This window comes from Lutra lutra, chromosome 12 (assembly GCF_902655055.1).
Source record: "Lutra lutra chromosome 12, mLutLut1.2, whole genome shotgun sequence".
Classification (NCBI taxonomy): Eukaryota; Metazoa; Chordata; class Mammalia; order Carnivora; family Mustelidae; genus Lutra; species Lutra lutra.
The window spans coordinates 83,738,336-83,754,048 of NC_062289.1; the positions used below are offsets into that span (position 1 = coordinate 83,738,336).

Genomic DNA, 15,713 nt, shown 5'->3' on the forward strand with positions numbered 1-15,713 from the left:
GAGCTTCCTCTGGTGCCCGGGGACAATCCGCCGCCCTGGTGCTCGGGAAGGCTGGCCTGCGCTGGCTGTGCTGAGACTGTGGGGTGAGCCCCAGCAGCAACCCCCAAAGGGATTTGGTGGTGATTTTTACTCCATTCCTGAGGCACTAACTAAGCCCTGGTCACCACCATCCGTGGTGACCTGGAGACCGAGACAAAGGAGGGATGGGGTCAGTTTTGCAGGCAGGAGGGAAGGGCCCAGCCACGACGGGTCCAAAGGCGGGTAAGGGACTCAAGGGAGCGGGCATATCTATGTCTGTTTCATGCACAAATTCCAAAAGGTACAAGAGAGGAGACAGATTGAAGCCTCTGTCTCTGCTGTCTACAGCCCCCAAATTTCTCTTTCCACTGTTACCCGCTTGTCATGTACTCTTCCAGGCGCGTGGCTACCTTCTGAATGGAGGTCCATGTGGGGACGGGTCCTGGGTGCTGCGACCGGCCTCCAGAGCCTTGCACTGAAGCTTAAGCTTCCAGACCAGCTCGCTCTGAGGTGAGAAGAGCCTTACCCTCTGCCTTAAAGGAGAATTTCTTTGGACACAGGTACTGGGCACACGGTCTGTGCGTGCTGAATGGGCTGGTTTTGACTGCAGGTCCTGTCTGACGGTGGCCTTTTCCCGTCATGGTTTTTCCCCTACTTTTTTTTTTTTTTTTAAGATTTTATTTATTTATTTGACAGAGATCACAAGTAGGCAGAGAGGCAGGCAGAGAGAGAGGGGGAAGCAGGCTCCCCGCTGAGCACAGCACCCTATGCGGGGCTCAATCCCAGGACCCTGGGATCATGACCCGAGCCGAAGGCAGAGGCTTTAACCCACTGAGCCACCCAGGCACCCTCCCCTACTTGTTTTATGGGTAAACCCCAGATGTGTTCTGACAAGCCAAGCTATTACCTCTGCCTAAAAGACCCACACAATTGTGGGGTCAGATCCAGCTTGAGTGATGGCCTTGTGCAAATTCACAATCAGGTTTCTGGAAACTCCTCTCATAAATCCACTTGTAAACCCATAGGGAATGTTGTGTATTTTTTTTTTAAGAAAGCTCTACCCCCGTTGTGGGTCTCAAACTCATGACCCTGAAATCAAAGAGTTCCATGCTCCAACAACTGAGCCAGCCAGGCGCCCCCAAAATGCCACTAATGTTTGACTCCCTTCCACAGTTTTCCAAAAAAAGTGGAACTTCCTGGGGGAGCCTGGGTGGCTCAGTCGTTAAACATCTGCCTTTTGCCTTTGGCTTGGGTCGTGATCTCAGGGTCCTGGGATCGAGCCCCCTATTAGGCTCCCTACTTAGCAGGGAGCCTGCTTCTCCCTCTCCAGCTTTCCTTGCTTGCGTTCCCTCTCTTGCTATCTCTGTCATAAATAAATAAAATCTTTAAAAAAATTTTTAATTAAAAAAAATGGAACTTATTATTAATGCTTTTTTTCAAAAAGTTTTATTTTTAACCTTTGATAATAAAACAAGACAATCACACAAATATGCAGCTTAAAAAAAAATACAGTGACATCTTTATAACTAGACCCCCAGGTCCAGAAAGAACTTTGTCAGCCATCCACAGCCCCTCTGGGTGTCCTATCATGATCACCCCTTTCCGCCCCACAAAAAATAGCCGCTGTGTCTCTTTATAGTTTTATTCTCAAAATGTGTGTCTTTATTCGTCACAGTTTAGTCCACCATTTAAAAAATTTTGATTTAAAAATGTTAAGTCTGTCAGAAATACAGAAATCCTAGAGTAACGCTTGAGATGGGATGGAACTCCCCTTTATTCCTTGGAAACATCTGGCAGGTTCTTTTATTTTCTTTTATTTATTTTATTTAGTTTTTTAGAGACACGGAGTGCGCAAGCATGAGCAGGGCGGGAGAGGGAGTGTGGGCACAGACGGAGGCGGAGAGAGACTCTTAAGCAGGCTCCCAGCCCAGCAGGGAGCCCAATGCAGGGCTTGATCCCACGACCTTGAGATCATGACCTGAGCTTAGGTCAACAGTTGGATGCTTAAGTGACTGAGCATCCCAGACGCCCCTGCATCTGCAGGTTCTTTAGTTAGAATCTGTGATTTTTTTTAGGGACGCCCGGAGAGCGTGTGACTTTTGATCTCGGGATCAGGGTTGTGAGTTCAAGCCCCACGCTGGACGGAGGTCTTAAGAACAAAAACAAACGGGGTGCCTGGGTGGCTCAGTGGGTTAAAGCCTCTGCCTTCGGCTCAGGTCATGATCTCAGGGTCCTGGGATCGAGCCCTGCATCGGGCTCTCTGCTCAGTGGGGAGCCTGCTTCCTCCTCTCTCTCTGCCTGCCTCTCTGCCTGCTTGTGATCTCTGTCAAATAAATAAAATCTTAAAAAAAAAAAAAAACAAAAAAAAACCCAAAAACAAACAACAGAAAAGCATCTTCCGTTCTTTCTCAGTGGACATTTTTACTTGCTTCCCAGAGTTCTTTCAGCAGCTTCTTTTTCTCTAGGGTTTCCTTTGCTCTTTTTTTCCTCTCTTGCTTTTTCCTCTCTGCCTCCTGTTTTTCCTTGTAAACAAGACTGTTTTCACCATTGTAGAAAATATCCAGTTTCTCTTGGAGGATTTTCCGAGCGAGCTTTCTGTTCTGATCGACCGATCTTGTCTGATGGCACTGCAAAAAATGATATTTTGTAATGTGAAAAAGTTTGTTCTGGGCGGGACCTCAGAAATTGTGGAATTCGACCTAGTCGCTCCACAGATGGGGACGGGCCCAAGAGGCAAGTCTACTCCATCAAGAATCCCAGTGAGTCCGTGATGGAACGAAGACCATACGCCCTCCTTCCTGCCTCTTCCTAGCCTTCACCTTGTCCCAGCTGCTCAGCTGTGTGTGACTTTCTCGGTGATGATTTTATAATTAAGAGTGTTGCTTTGGGGCGCCTGGGTGGCTCAGTGGGTTAAAACCTCTGCCTTTGGCTCAGGTCATGATCTCAGGGTCCTGGGATCGAGCCCCGCATGGGGCTCTCTGCTCAGCAGGGAGCCTGCTTCCTCCTCTCTCTCTGACTGCCTCTCTGCCTCCTCGTGATCTCTGTCAAATAAATAATAAAACCTTTTTTTTTTTTTAAAGACTTTATTTATTTATTTGACAGAGAGAAATCACAAGTAAGCAGAGAGGCAGGCAGAGAGAGAGAGGGAAGCAGGCTCCCTGCTGAGCAGAAAGCCCGACGCGGGGCTCGAACCCAGGACCTGGGATCATGACCTGAGCCGAAGGCAGCGGCTTAACCCACTGAGCCACCCAGGCGCCCCTAAATAATAAAATCTTAAAAAAAAAAAAAAAAACAAGAAAAGAAAAAAAGTGTTGCTTTGGTCGGAAGCAGAGATAGCCTTCAGGTAACATAAAGTCCCCAGATAATTCTGAAAATATCAACTGATATGTCTAGCTTGTGGCCCAGGTAATAAGCCCTCTGCGCCATTTATAAACGTAAAATTCTGGCTCAGGGAGGAAGATAGCATCTGTTATTAGTCAACCATACTGTTGATCATGTCATCCCTGAGTTATTAAGGGCGAGTGCCCTTTGGAAAACTATTTGATAAAAAATTCTCTGAAATTAGAGTGAGAGAAGAGTACCGGAAGCAAATCTGCAGGGAGTTTATAAAAGAGTTAAACAAAAATCCTGTCAGGTTTCAGAATTTTCTGGGTTGCTCATGAATGACGCTTTTTCTCAAGGAAGACAAAAGTGATTGAGGTTTTAACTGATAGATAGGCTCCTGGCTCAAAAAACTTGGCAGTGAAGAACAGTTGTCTCGAGCACAGACTTTGGGCTTGGTCTGGGTTGACGCCCGCAGCTGTAGGATCTTGGGCAAGTGACTTAACCTCTCTGTGCCTGATTCCACAGCTGTACCTTGAGGAAGACAAGGCATGAGGGCTCAACGAGGATGACAACTGTGTGCGGAGCTGTGCCAACCAGGGCCTACCCTGTCTCTGGTATGTGGAAAGCCCACCTTGCTGTCTCTTCTTGGGGCTCTCTGGCAACTCAGAACAGACTAGCAGTTAGTTGTACTGAGAGGCAGTGGGGGCCACTACTAATCAGGAGACGGGAGAGAACATTTTAGTATTCCTAGGGGTTTGGGTTGTGCTGAGAGCTGGGGATACTCTGATCAGAGATTTTTTTTAAAAAAAGATTTTATTTATTTGACAGAGAGAGATCACAAGTAGGCAGAGAGGCAGGCAGAGAGAGAGGGGGAAGCAGGCTCCCTGCTGAGCAGAGAGTCTGATGCGGGGCTCGATCCCAGGACCTTGAGACCAGACCTGGGCAAAAGGCAGAGGCTTAACCCACTGAGCCACCCATGCGCCCCTCAGAGATTGGTTTTGAGGTAAAGAAGGATGATGCCTCCGGGCAGCCACGCGTCGCGTTTTTATCCTGAGGGCCGGACATGCTCTGCCTGGGTTACCGCACTCTGAGAAGGACAGGAGTCATGGATGTTGACCAAAGCGGGGACCAAAGCGGGGACGTCTACCTTGATGACGATGCCGGAGGGGACGTGCCTCAGCACCACACAGTTGCTGGTTTTGTTGGTGGCCTGGCCCCCCGGACCGTGCCCTTTCACGAACTGCTCCTCAAGGTCCCTCTCCTCCAGGGGAGGCAGAGCGGGGTGGTCCTTCTTGCCCGCCACCTGCACCGCAGTGACCACTGCTGTCGGCGCGAGCAGCGCCTGCTTCTCCCGAGGCCCGGGGCCCCCCGGCGCTGGCCATATTCTGGCCAGGGCTGCGGCCCAGCGGAAGCAAGCCGAGGGCCTCATGCAGAGGGCTCTGCCTGTTCGCCGCCCGAGCTGGAGGAACAAAAACAGACAGCCTTTCAGGAAGATGCATTTGCTCCCGGGATTACCCTAAAGGTTCTAGGACAATCTTTCATCAACCAGCTCAAACGAGGACCACCCATCCGTCCTGTGGGGTGTTTAGGAAGTGAGTGGAGATGGCAAGGCACAGCCTTCTGCAGCCTCGGGCCATCTCCCGGGGTCCTCGCTGCATGTGCCCTCCCAGCTCATAAATGGTTTTTTTTTTTTAAGATTTTATTATTTGACAGAAAGAGCACAAGCAGGGGGAGCAGCAGAGGGAGAGGGAGAAGCAGACTTCCTGCTGAGCAGAGAACCCGATGCGGGGCTCGATCCCAGAACCCTGGGATTATGACCTGAGCTGAAGGCAGACCCTTAACTGACCGAGCCACCCGGGCGCCCCGATAAATTTTTTCAAACTGAAAATATCTTGGAAGCCCCAGAGGCACTGCCTTCTCGGAGGGAGAGGTCTTGAGCGTGACATTCAAAAGAACAGGGCTGTAATTCGATAAAGAAACAGTGAACAGCGTATCAAGCAAGAATTAGGATCCAAGTTCAGCGACGTTATTTAGGCGTTTGAGAATCTTTGAAACCCAAATGTAAAGACGACCGTATGCACGTCTGTCTTCTAGCTGAGCTGACGCGGTCTGACACAGTAAGTATCACTATCAATCAATGTCATGATTGTTGTTTTCTCATGTTTCCAGTTTCGTGGATTTGAATGGGAACATCTGTTCCCTCCGACGCGCTGCCGGTAACGTGATCCAAGTGGTACCCATCCCTGGAACGTTCGGATCGACTGATTTTTGAGGGTGCCTGCGTGGTTCGCAGGGTGACGCGAGGTGGGAGAGAGCGAGCCTCTGTCTTCATGGAGCTTAGAGTCTAGTCAGAGAGAAGAGGCTAGAAGAGAAAGCAGGATTTAATCAGACTTAAATAGCGACTCCAGACGTAGCAGAAGGCTGGAATGTCTTCGCTGACAAGTGAATGGTGTAGAGAAGGGACAGCTTCCAGGACACGGTGAATCCCACGGGCCTTTGCTTTCTTCCAGGGGAGGAAGGCAGAACGGGCTGACAGGGGTGTTAGCTCTTTTCAAAGATGGGTCGCCTCCCCTTGCCAACAGGGACAAGTCACAGCGTGGGCCTGTTTTCTTACCGGGAAAATGGGTGAACAAGCCCTTCTCTGCCCGTCCTGCACAGGCTTAAGGATCAGAGGGGGGAAAAATAATCTGGAAAGAGCTTTTGTTGAATCCCTTTGAAGGCATGAGACTGATTTTTAGCAAAATTCCTGTCGCTCGGGTGGACTGCGGGAACGAGGAACGTGCCACTTGCTTCCTGCTCCTTAATCCAGGATGATGCAGGTGCTAAAAACGGATGGACTGTCCTTTCTAACACATGCTCCCTTTGAGGTTCTAAATAGCTGCTTTTACCATTTGAAACCTTCTAAGTTCTAGCTGAGGGCCAGGGGTCTCTAACCTAGGTAGGAAGTGGTGTATACCTGAGCCAGCGCCCTAAGCCAAAAGTAGCTTAATCACGCACCAAAGAATTTCAGCAGGTTTGCGCTCGGCTCATTTCCCTTTCGCCCCCTGTCAGTTCTGGCTGCTAACATCTCGGAGCCCATGCTGGTCTCTAACAAGGTTTGAGGATGCTGACCGCAGACGCAGGCTCGTGGGCACTGCTGCCTTGTAAATATGTACATTTCTGTTATTTTACGGGTTATCTCTCCGAGTAATCAGTTCAGCTGGTCCTGAGAGGATCCTGGCCATCTTTCGAACGACAATACCGTATTCTTAACCTCTCTCTCTATGGAAAATAAGTGTAATGAAATGTACTTTTCAAGCCTGATGCCAATACAGATTTTCAATCCTGTGACAAGGACGTGATGGTCTAAACTCGAAACTTCTCTCCGAAAAGTACGGCATTCAGGATGCGTGTCAGTCCCCGGGGGTCAGGCAATTAATGTGGTGTCAGGAGGATGCTCGGTGGCCGCTGGGCCGGGCTAGATTTTGAAACCAAGCATGCCAGGGAAAGGGGCACTTTCATCACAACTGGTTTTGATTATTGTGTGTCAAGTCTTTCGGAAGTACGCTCGGGGAAAAGATAAATGATAAACACCAGCACTTTTCTGAAATCACTGCAACATAGAATCCGCTCCCCTGTAAGCGATTAAGTGAATGAGACCTGAGTCGATGTCCGAAATGTCCCTTCCCTTATTTCTGCTTTTCAATCCATACAACAAGATTTCTTTGTGTGCCAGACAGCATCGAGTCCCTGGATCGGATTCATTATGGAACACAAGCCGGGGGCCTCCCCTGGGGTTTCTCTTCCGCTAGTTAGTAAATCTGACCAGGCAGGACAGCACTGGAATAGAGTGCGGCGACAAAGGAAGGAAGTGAGTCTGAGACGAGGTGAAACTCCCAGACAAAGGACAGAGAGGAGAAGGCTTTTATCAGCTGCTTTGTCCCAGGCCCGCTGTTTCAACTCTCTACCTTTCTGGCCTAGTTTGGGGCTGACACGCACCCTGGAAGGCCTCCCACCCAAATGGAGTTTAAGAAGGTCCCCGGTGTTCAGTTACTGGCTGCTTTGTTTAACAGCTAATTCCAACAGCCAATCGGGCGATTCGCAGTACTTTTCGTATCTCTGGGAGCTTTGGCTGTACTCCAACGACTGCTAAAAATGACCAGCGCACCCATGGTTCCACTTCCCCAAAGCCCAGGGAACACGGACTGGGTTTCAGGTTTTGTGATACCCACAGAGCTAACTCAGAAGTCTTCGGGGGACAATAAAAGCAGCTCAAATTAGAGCTCATCGTGACATTAAAAAAAGAGCAACAGAAAAATGGTGGTTAAGAGGTGCTGGTAAGGGGAAACCAGAGTCATGACAGTGTGCCCCGTTTCCTGCCTGTTAAACTTGTGCCTCGATTCGGGGCTGGCTCTGCACCCTCGCTTCCCCTCAGCCCTGCTTTTCCTCTGAGGATCGTCTGTGCTCAACAGCCTGACTGCAGTTTGGCTTAAAACCTCTCATTGTCCCCATTCCTTCCCACTGGGTCAAGTCAGAGATGATAGTGTGTTAGGACTTTCCAAAAGGGAATGCTGCTTTGTTCAATCAGTATTTTCAACATCTGCTGTGTGCCAGGCATGGGCCTCGGGGTGCCAAGGAGCCTGTGGCATAAAAGAGAAATTAAAGATGACCCCAGGAGCGCCTGGGTGGCTCAGTGGGTTAAGCCTCTGCCTTCCGCTCAAGTCATGATCTCAGGGTCCTGGGACTGAGTCCCGCTTCAGCCTCTCTGCTCAGCGGGGCACCTGCTTCCCTCTCTCCCTCTCTCTCTGCCTGCCTCTCTGCCTACTTGTGATCTTTGTCAAATAAATAAAATCTTAAAAAAAAAATGCCCCCCAATATGATGCATGCCAATAGCTGGGTTGGAGAACAGGCTACAGAGCAGTGGTTCTCCAACTTCCTGGGCCCCTAAGTCACTTGGAGGGCTCGTGCCCCCTTTCTGGAGTTAGAGCCAGCCACCACATGTTCCCTCTTCAGGCCCCCCCAGTCAGCCCACGCCTAGGAAGATGCCCGGCTGCAGGGACCCCTGCATGCTGAGATCTGGAACGTGCCCCGTGACTGCGGCAGACAGGTGTAAAGTAGACCAGCAAGGTAAGGGTCCCTTCCCCAGCAGCTCTAACGCTCCCGAGATGGGGGAGGGGCTTGGTCATGGATCTCTGTGAGAGGGGAGGTTATCTCAATCTGTTTGCAGGAAGTCCTAGGATTTCAATCTTTGGACTCACCTTCTGGATGCCATGTGCCGCAAATTCACTGCTTAACTATTTTTTTTTTTTTTTTTTTGAGAGAAAGAGAGAGAGAGTGCTTGTTTCTCTGAGCCACCGCTTGCGTGGTTAGCTCAGCCTTGTAGAAACTTCATCAAATCCCACCAAGGGAACAGATGTGGAGGTGAACTGAAATGGGGGTGCTTTAGGAAGATGGCTGGAGAAGCTCTCACTGAGCACATTTTCATGAGCACACAAACCCCCTGGGGGGCCCGTTCCAATGGGTCTGGGTGGGGCCAGAGACTCCGCATTCCTAACCAGCTCCCAGGTGAGGCTCCTGCCTCCAGGAGTGCCACAGCCAAAAGCTTTGAGCAAAGGTGCTTGCCTGAATGGCGGCTCTTAGGACCGCCGGATGACTGGATGGGAGCCCCTGAACAATGATGGCAAAGATGGAGATGAGGAAGGTGGGAAGGAGGTTAATGGTGGGAACAGCAAACGTTCACAGGAAAGAATGATACCAATACTGACCTGAGCTAACAGAAGGTGAAATGGTAACAAGGGGATTGAGAAACGAGGTCATCTGAAAAAAGAACACTGATAACGTTTCTGTTACATTAGTGTTCTAGAACAGCCCTGTCTGGTATGAATGTAATGTAGGCCATGTGTGAAATTCTAAATTTTCTAGCAGTCATCTTAAAAACAGTAAAAAGAGGGGGGGCTAGCTGGTTGGTGGAGCACGTGACTCTTGATCTTGGGTGCAGATCAAGCCCCATGTGGGGTGCAGGGAAAAATAAAATCTTTAGGGGTGCTGGGTGGCTCTGTCGGTTAAATGTCTGACTCTTGATCTCAGCTCTGGTCTTGATCTCAGGGTTGTGAGTACAAGCCCGAGTTGGGCTCCACACTGGGTGTGGAAGCTACTTAAACAAAATTAAAAATCTCAGAAAAATAAAACAGTAAAAAGAACCAATGATGGAGGGCCTGGGTGGCTCAGTCAGCTAAGCACCTGCCTTCAGCTCAGATCATGATCTCAGGGTCCTGGGATTGAGTCCCGCATCAGGTTCTCTGCTCAGTGGGGAGCCCGCTTCTCCCTCTCCCTCTGCTGCTCCCCCTGCTTATGTTCTCTGTCAAGTGAATAAATAAGATCTCTAACAATAAATCTTTAAAAATATTTATTTATAAACTTATAAATATATATTTATAAATAAAATATTCATTTTATATGTATATCCAGTATATCCAAAATATTACTTCAACATGCAATCAATATGAAAAGTATTGCATTTTATTTCTTATATGAAGTCTTCAAAATCTGGGGTGTCTTCAATGCTGCCGTATCAGACCATGTAGCCCCAGAATCTTGCTCCTCATTATGGTTCAGAGAGCAGCAGGAACAGCCCCACCTGGGAGCTCATGAGGAATGCAGACTTTCAGGCCTGACCTCAGACTGTCTACATGAGAGTCTGCCTTTTATGAGGATCCCCAAGTGACTCGGAGATGCATTCTGAAGTCTGAGAAACCTTGTCCTAGAATGTAGGAACTACTAGCAAGTTCTTCAGCTGCTGGGATAGACACTTTTAAAAGCTGTTTAAGCATCGGGCTCCTCCTTTCCTTCTCCCTCTGCCTGCTGCTCTGCTTACTTGTGTTCTCTCTCTGTCGAATAAATAAATAAAATCTTAAAAAAAAAAAAAAAGAAGAAGAAGAAGAAGCCAAGGCCAGAATTCTGGAGTGATTACCTGCTTGGTCCCAGTCCTGTTTTCCCTCCCACAATAAGAGAGAAAGGGACAGGTCTCAAAACAATAACCTCCTCAATGGGGCAGGACCAAACCTTGAACTCAAGACAGGCTGATGTGCACTGGTGCAGCTTGAAAAAAGACAAAATGGCCAGCTGATGGCACCAGAAGCTAAGTGGGAGAATGATTTTCTGAGAAATCCTTAAGCATGATCCATATTTTTAAATTCATTTATTTTTAAATAAACTTTTTTAAAAAAAGATATTTTTTAAATTTGAGAGTGAGTGAGCACATGCAGGGGGAGCAGACTCCCTGCTGAGCAAGGAGCCTGATATGGGACTCGATCCCAGGACCCTGAGATCTTGACCTGAGCCGAAGGCAGACGCATCACTGACCGAGCCACCCAGATGCCCCCAGAATCCATGTTTCGTAGTATGTTTTGGAGCTTGCCCCCTGCAAATTGGGAGTTAAGACAAAGCAGCCACTTCCCGGCTCCGTCTAGCTCATCCTCCTGTTCTGGTTGGTCTGCAGTCCTCCTGGGGGCTCAAAGCACCCCTGAAAGGAACCCCTCAGGGGCTGCGGCTCAGGCCTGAAACTGACCAAGTGCCTTCCTGAGCGTGGGGGTTTGCTCTGAAGATAAAGCACCTTTCACTCACAGGAAGTGCTGGCAGAGAATTATTTCTCCGATCAGACAAACATCATAGATTGAGCAGGAAATGCCACACTGGAGACTGCTCTGGGTCTGCTCTCAATTTAACAGGCTCCCCGCTGCAGAGTTCAAGAGACAACTAATGAAGTAGATAAAGAAAAAAGCTTTCTATTCATACAACACTAACACCCCATTCAGCGTTGCTTTTTTTTTTTTTTTTAATCCAGAAAACTCTGAACCCACAGAGAATTGCACCTGTCCTATTTGTGTGCGTTGCTGTGACTTTCTTCTATTTACGGCATCTAACAAGAACTTTATAATTTTATCAACTACACTGTTAAAAATAAGGCAGAAACACATAAAAAAGCAGCAGTAATAACACTCTACGTGTCCTTAACTTCTCGAATGCCTCTACTGTCATGAATGATACCTTATTTTTGTTTAGGACCCAAATGCTTCATATTTGACACAAATAAAGAAAAGGGATTATCTCAGGAAGTCTTGGAAGAACGTTAGATATTCTATTCTGGGGGGGCACCTGGGTCGCTCAGTGGGTTAAAGCCTCTGCCTTTGGCTCAGGTCATGATCTCAGGGTCCTGGGATTGAGCCCATCGGGCTCTCTGCTCAGCAGGGAGCCTGCTTCCCCCTCTCTCTCTGCCTGCCTCTCTGCCTACTTGTGATCTCTGTCAAATAAAAAAAAAAAGAAAACAACAACAAAAAACTCGATACCTAGATATTCTATTTTTTTTTAAAGATTTTATTTATTTATTTGACAGAGAGAGATCACAAGTAGACAGAGAGGCAGGCAGAGAGAGAGAGAGAGGGAAGCAGGCTCCCTGCCGAGCAGAGAGCCCAATGCGGGACTCGATCCCAGGACCCTGAGATCATGACCTGAGCCGAAGGCAGTGGCTTAACTCACTGAGCCACCCAGGCGCCCCTAGATATATATATATATTTTAAAGATTTTATTTATTTATTTGACAGAGATCAGAAGTAGGCAGAGAGGCAGGCAGAAAGAGGAGGAAGCAGGCTCCCCGCTGAGCAGAGAGCCCGATGCGGGGCTCGATCCCAGGACCCTGGAATCATGACCTGAGCCGAAGGCAGAGGCTTTAACCCACTGAGCCACCCAGGCGCCCCGATATTCTTTTTTTTTTTTTTTAAAGATTTTATTTATTTATTTGTCATAGAGAGAGAAGCGAGAGTGAGCACAGGCAGACAGAATGGCAAGCAGAGGCAGAGGGAGAAGCAGGCTCCCTGCCAAGCAAGGAGCCCGATGTGGGACTCGATCCCAGGACGCTGGGATCATGACCTGAGCCGAAGGCAGCTGCTTAACCAACTGAGCCACCCAGGCGTCCCCCGATATCCTATTTTTTATACTAACCTTATCCTTTCTACCTTTACCTTTCATAGTATCTCTAGACTGTCCTTACCCCACCTTCTTAAAAGTGTTAGCTCATTTTCCTCAATTTTCTTTTCTGGAATGTTATTCTTTTTTTTTTTTGTCCCTGAAAGGCCACACTGCTCTGTAGTCACTGTCTTGGCTTCATGATGTATTCGCTGTGCAACTCTGGCCACGTTTCCTCATCTGTAAAGTGGAGGTAATACCACCCAGGGTGAGAAGAAAAACGTACGTGTCTCCACAAACCTAAAGCCCTGAGGGGAACTCTGAATCGCTAAACTATAAAGCTGAAGAGCCTCTGACTAACACACCACATAAACTGTGGTCTCATCCCATAAACATAATCTGAAACTGATTATTTCATAGGCTTTTAAAAATATATATATACATATTATTTTAAAGATTTTATTCATTTATTTGACACAGAGAGAAAGAGCACAAGTAGGCAGAGAGGCAGGCAGAGGGAGAGGGGGAAGCAGGCTCCCTGCTGAGCAGGGAGCCCGATGTGGGGCTCGATCCCAGGACACTGAGATCATGACCTGAGCCGAAGACAGAGGCTTAACCCACTGAGCCACCAAGGCGCCCCTCATAGGCTTTAAAAAAAAAAAAAAAAATATATATATATATATACATATATATATATATATATTTAAGTAATTTCTTTTTTTTTTTTTTAAAGATTTTTTATTTATTTATTTATTTGACAGACAGAGATCACAAGTAGGCAGAGAGGCAGGCAGAGAGAGGCGGGGGGTGGGGGAAGCAGGCTCCCTGCTGAGCAGAGAGCCTGATGCAGGGCTGGATCCCAGGACCCTGGGACCACAAACTGAGCCAAAAGCGGAGGCTTAACCCACTGAGCCACCCAGGCGCCCCAGGTAGGGTCCAATTTAAGAAGTACTTGAAAACCATGAAATTACCAAAGATGTGCTATTTGGTGAGGTCATAATTGTGGTCTATGAAATCAGGTCCCAAGGAGATAATTATGATGCCAAGAATACAGTTTGACTCTCCCAACAGGCTCACACTGTCCTCATCATGAGTCCTTACTCATGTCCTTCATCCAGGCAAGTCCTGTTTAAACATGGAGATCTTTAGGGTAAAGAATCTTTAAAGATCTTTAGAGTAAGAAAAATCATGAAGGACAAGAAAGATGACAAAATTTATATTGTAATATACATCTGATGATTTCATGTTTAATGATTAAGCCATAAACTTAAAGTTTTAGAGTTCCTCTTTTTTTTTCCCTCCCTGCTGTGGAGAACTGGTCCCCCAAATGAAAAACAGTTCACCAAATGTTGCAAGTCATTATCAGTCATTATCACTGCCCCGTGTGGTCTTATCCCCATCAGTGTGAACGATCTCCACTCAAAAGTCAGTTTGAAGCCTTCAAGGTGAAAGAGATCCGTGAGCAATTTAATTTATAATAAAATCATAGTAACCATACCATCATAAAGACCATAAAATAGGGGTGTCAGTTTGCATACAAGTAGTGCAAAATCCCCAGGATGTAAGGTAGGTTTAGATTAGATGAACAGCTATTGTAATTAATACATTTACTGGAATTTCTGAAGCCTCCTACTTCTGTTTTCTATATTCAGAAATAATGTCTATGGATTTTAAAAACTACCCTTTTAGCTGTTTATAATCTTTTTCTCTTTAGTCCAATGAGGCAAAGGCGATTTCCACTGATTTTTTTTTTTTAATTATGACCCTTCCAAAGAGGTTAACCTAAGAAATATGGTGTGAGCAACCTCACCAAAATACTTCACCACATCAGTTCATTAACAAGGTAACTTGGTTAGCCAGAATACCACTACTGAATACATTGGCTTATTAAGACATTAATAGATTAAAAAGTTACCTAAAACCACACAACTAAGAACAAAAACCCAGAAACCTACATGCTCAAACCGAACAGAACCCATCTGATTTTGTACGCAAAGTGAACATCTCCTGCCTCTTCCGTGGTTGGGAAATAATTGCTAGTACTCAATGTGGGGGTTAATATTCTTCTTGTAAGGAAACACAACTCTGTCTGCTTGAAGATGTCTCAGTAATTCACACTTCTCAGTTCTTCCAAGTGTAAAAGATCTATGATGTCTCAAATAACAATTTTGTGACCAACTGAAATTCGTAATAAAACTTTTTTTTTTTTTTTTTTTTGGTGGGCTTGAAACATGATCAGTGAAATCAGAACCATGTACTTAAAATTTGTTTGATATTGGTTAGGTATGAGCATACTACTGACTGATGGGACTCACACAATGGGGCGGGGTGTGGATTAAATTTAAGCTTGAAATCTTCCATACACAGATGGGGGTTTGGATATGGACTGAATTTTTACTGTTTGAGACGTAGTTGTTAGGAGGCTCAGAGATGGAACTCCTCGCAGATCTGCCATTCCTTGCCAATGTGGACCTGTCCACATGACAGGTCCAGTGAAATTCCTTTACTTTGAGCCCAGGACCCCTGGAGGGCAATTTAAAAGTTGGCTTTAAAGGTCAACTAGTCTTGCGGCGCCTGGATGGCTCAGTGGGTTAAGGGTCTGACCGCCTTCCGTTCAGGTCATGATCCCAGAGTACCGGGATCTAGCCCCGCATGGAGGGGGCGGGGGGGGGAGGGGATGGTGTCTGCCCAGCGGGGAGTCTGCTTCTCCCTCTGTCCCTCCCTCCCATCCTCTTTCTCACTCTCTCAAAGAAATAAATCTTAAAAAAAAAAAAAAGGTCAACTAGTCTTAAGAATGCGCAGCGAACCAACAGAATGAGATGGCCTGGGGCTCACAGGGAGGGACACGGATTCTCTGCGGTCCTTCCAAAGGCCCGGCAAGAGCAGTGCTGACGCCTACCATGTGCCGGCCTAAAACCACCCGCTGCGTGCTGAGAGCTCCATAAAGCTCTGCGGAACAAAGTAAACGAAGATCGTCCAGGGCAATTGTTTTCTCCAGGCCGCTGGGCTGTGCTCCGCACCCCCGCCCCCGCTCCATCTCAGTCCTTGAAGAACCCCAGGGCCGACCCCCAGCAGCCTAGGGTAAACCAGGTGCAGAGAAAACTTAGCTCGGTTTCTCGGCCTGCTGCACCCCACCGCCAGCGGGCCATCAGGTCTATTGGCTGCACGGCTTAGGGTCGCAAGCTGGGAAAGTCAGGCGTCCCAGCTCCCAGTCCTCTCTCCATAGCCCTTGACATCCGTGGGCACCCGCAGGGGCGACCGGCTTCTCCACGGACGCTTACCTGGCCTCAGGATTGGCCTCCCACCCGCAGCGTTCTAGAGTAACCGAACCACTGTAGACGGTGGATCGCAGGCGCGCTCTTGGGTCTGCGCACGCGCAGTACTCTCGCTGCGGCTTCCCTCACTTGCCCCAGGCTCATTCTTACCAACTG

General features: G+C 47.7%; 1 protein-coding gene across 7 annotated transcripts; it reads right to left on the minus strand.

Moving 5' to 3' along the window:
* Positions 1-1,642: 1,642 nt before the first annotated feature.
* On the minus strand, positions 1,643-15,713 carry MTRFR (mitochondrial translation release factor in rescue). Of its 7 annotated transcripts, none has more exons than XM_047696323.1 (4): positions 15,564-15,713; positions 4,490-4,801; positions 2,401-2,645; positions 1,643-2,186 (listed from the first exon to the last, which is right to left on the minus strand). In XM_047696323.1, exons 2-3 carry the CDS (start codon positions 4,769-4,771, stop codon positions 2,427-2,429), a joined length of 501 nt encoding a protein of 166 aa, XP_047552279.1. In that variant the 5' UTR covers positions 4,772-4,801; positions 15,564-15,713; the 3' UTR covers positions 1,643-2,186; positions 2,401-2,426. The 7 variants fall into 7 exon arrangements, with proteins under 7 accessions (XP_047552279.1, XP_047552278.1, XP_047552280.1 ...); XM_047696322.1 differs by having other exon boundaries at positions 1,643-2,181; positions 2,396-2,645; XM_047696324.1 differs by lacking the exon at positions 1,643-2,186 and adding an exon at positions 5,189-5,704 and having other exon boundaries at positions 2,288-2,645; positions 15,564-15,708.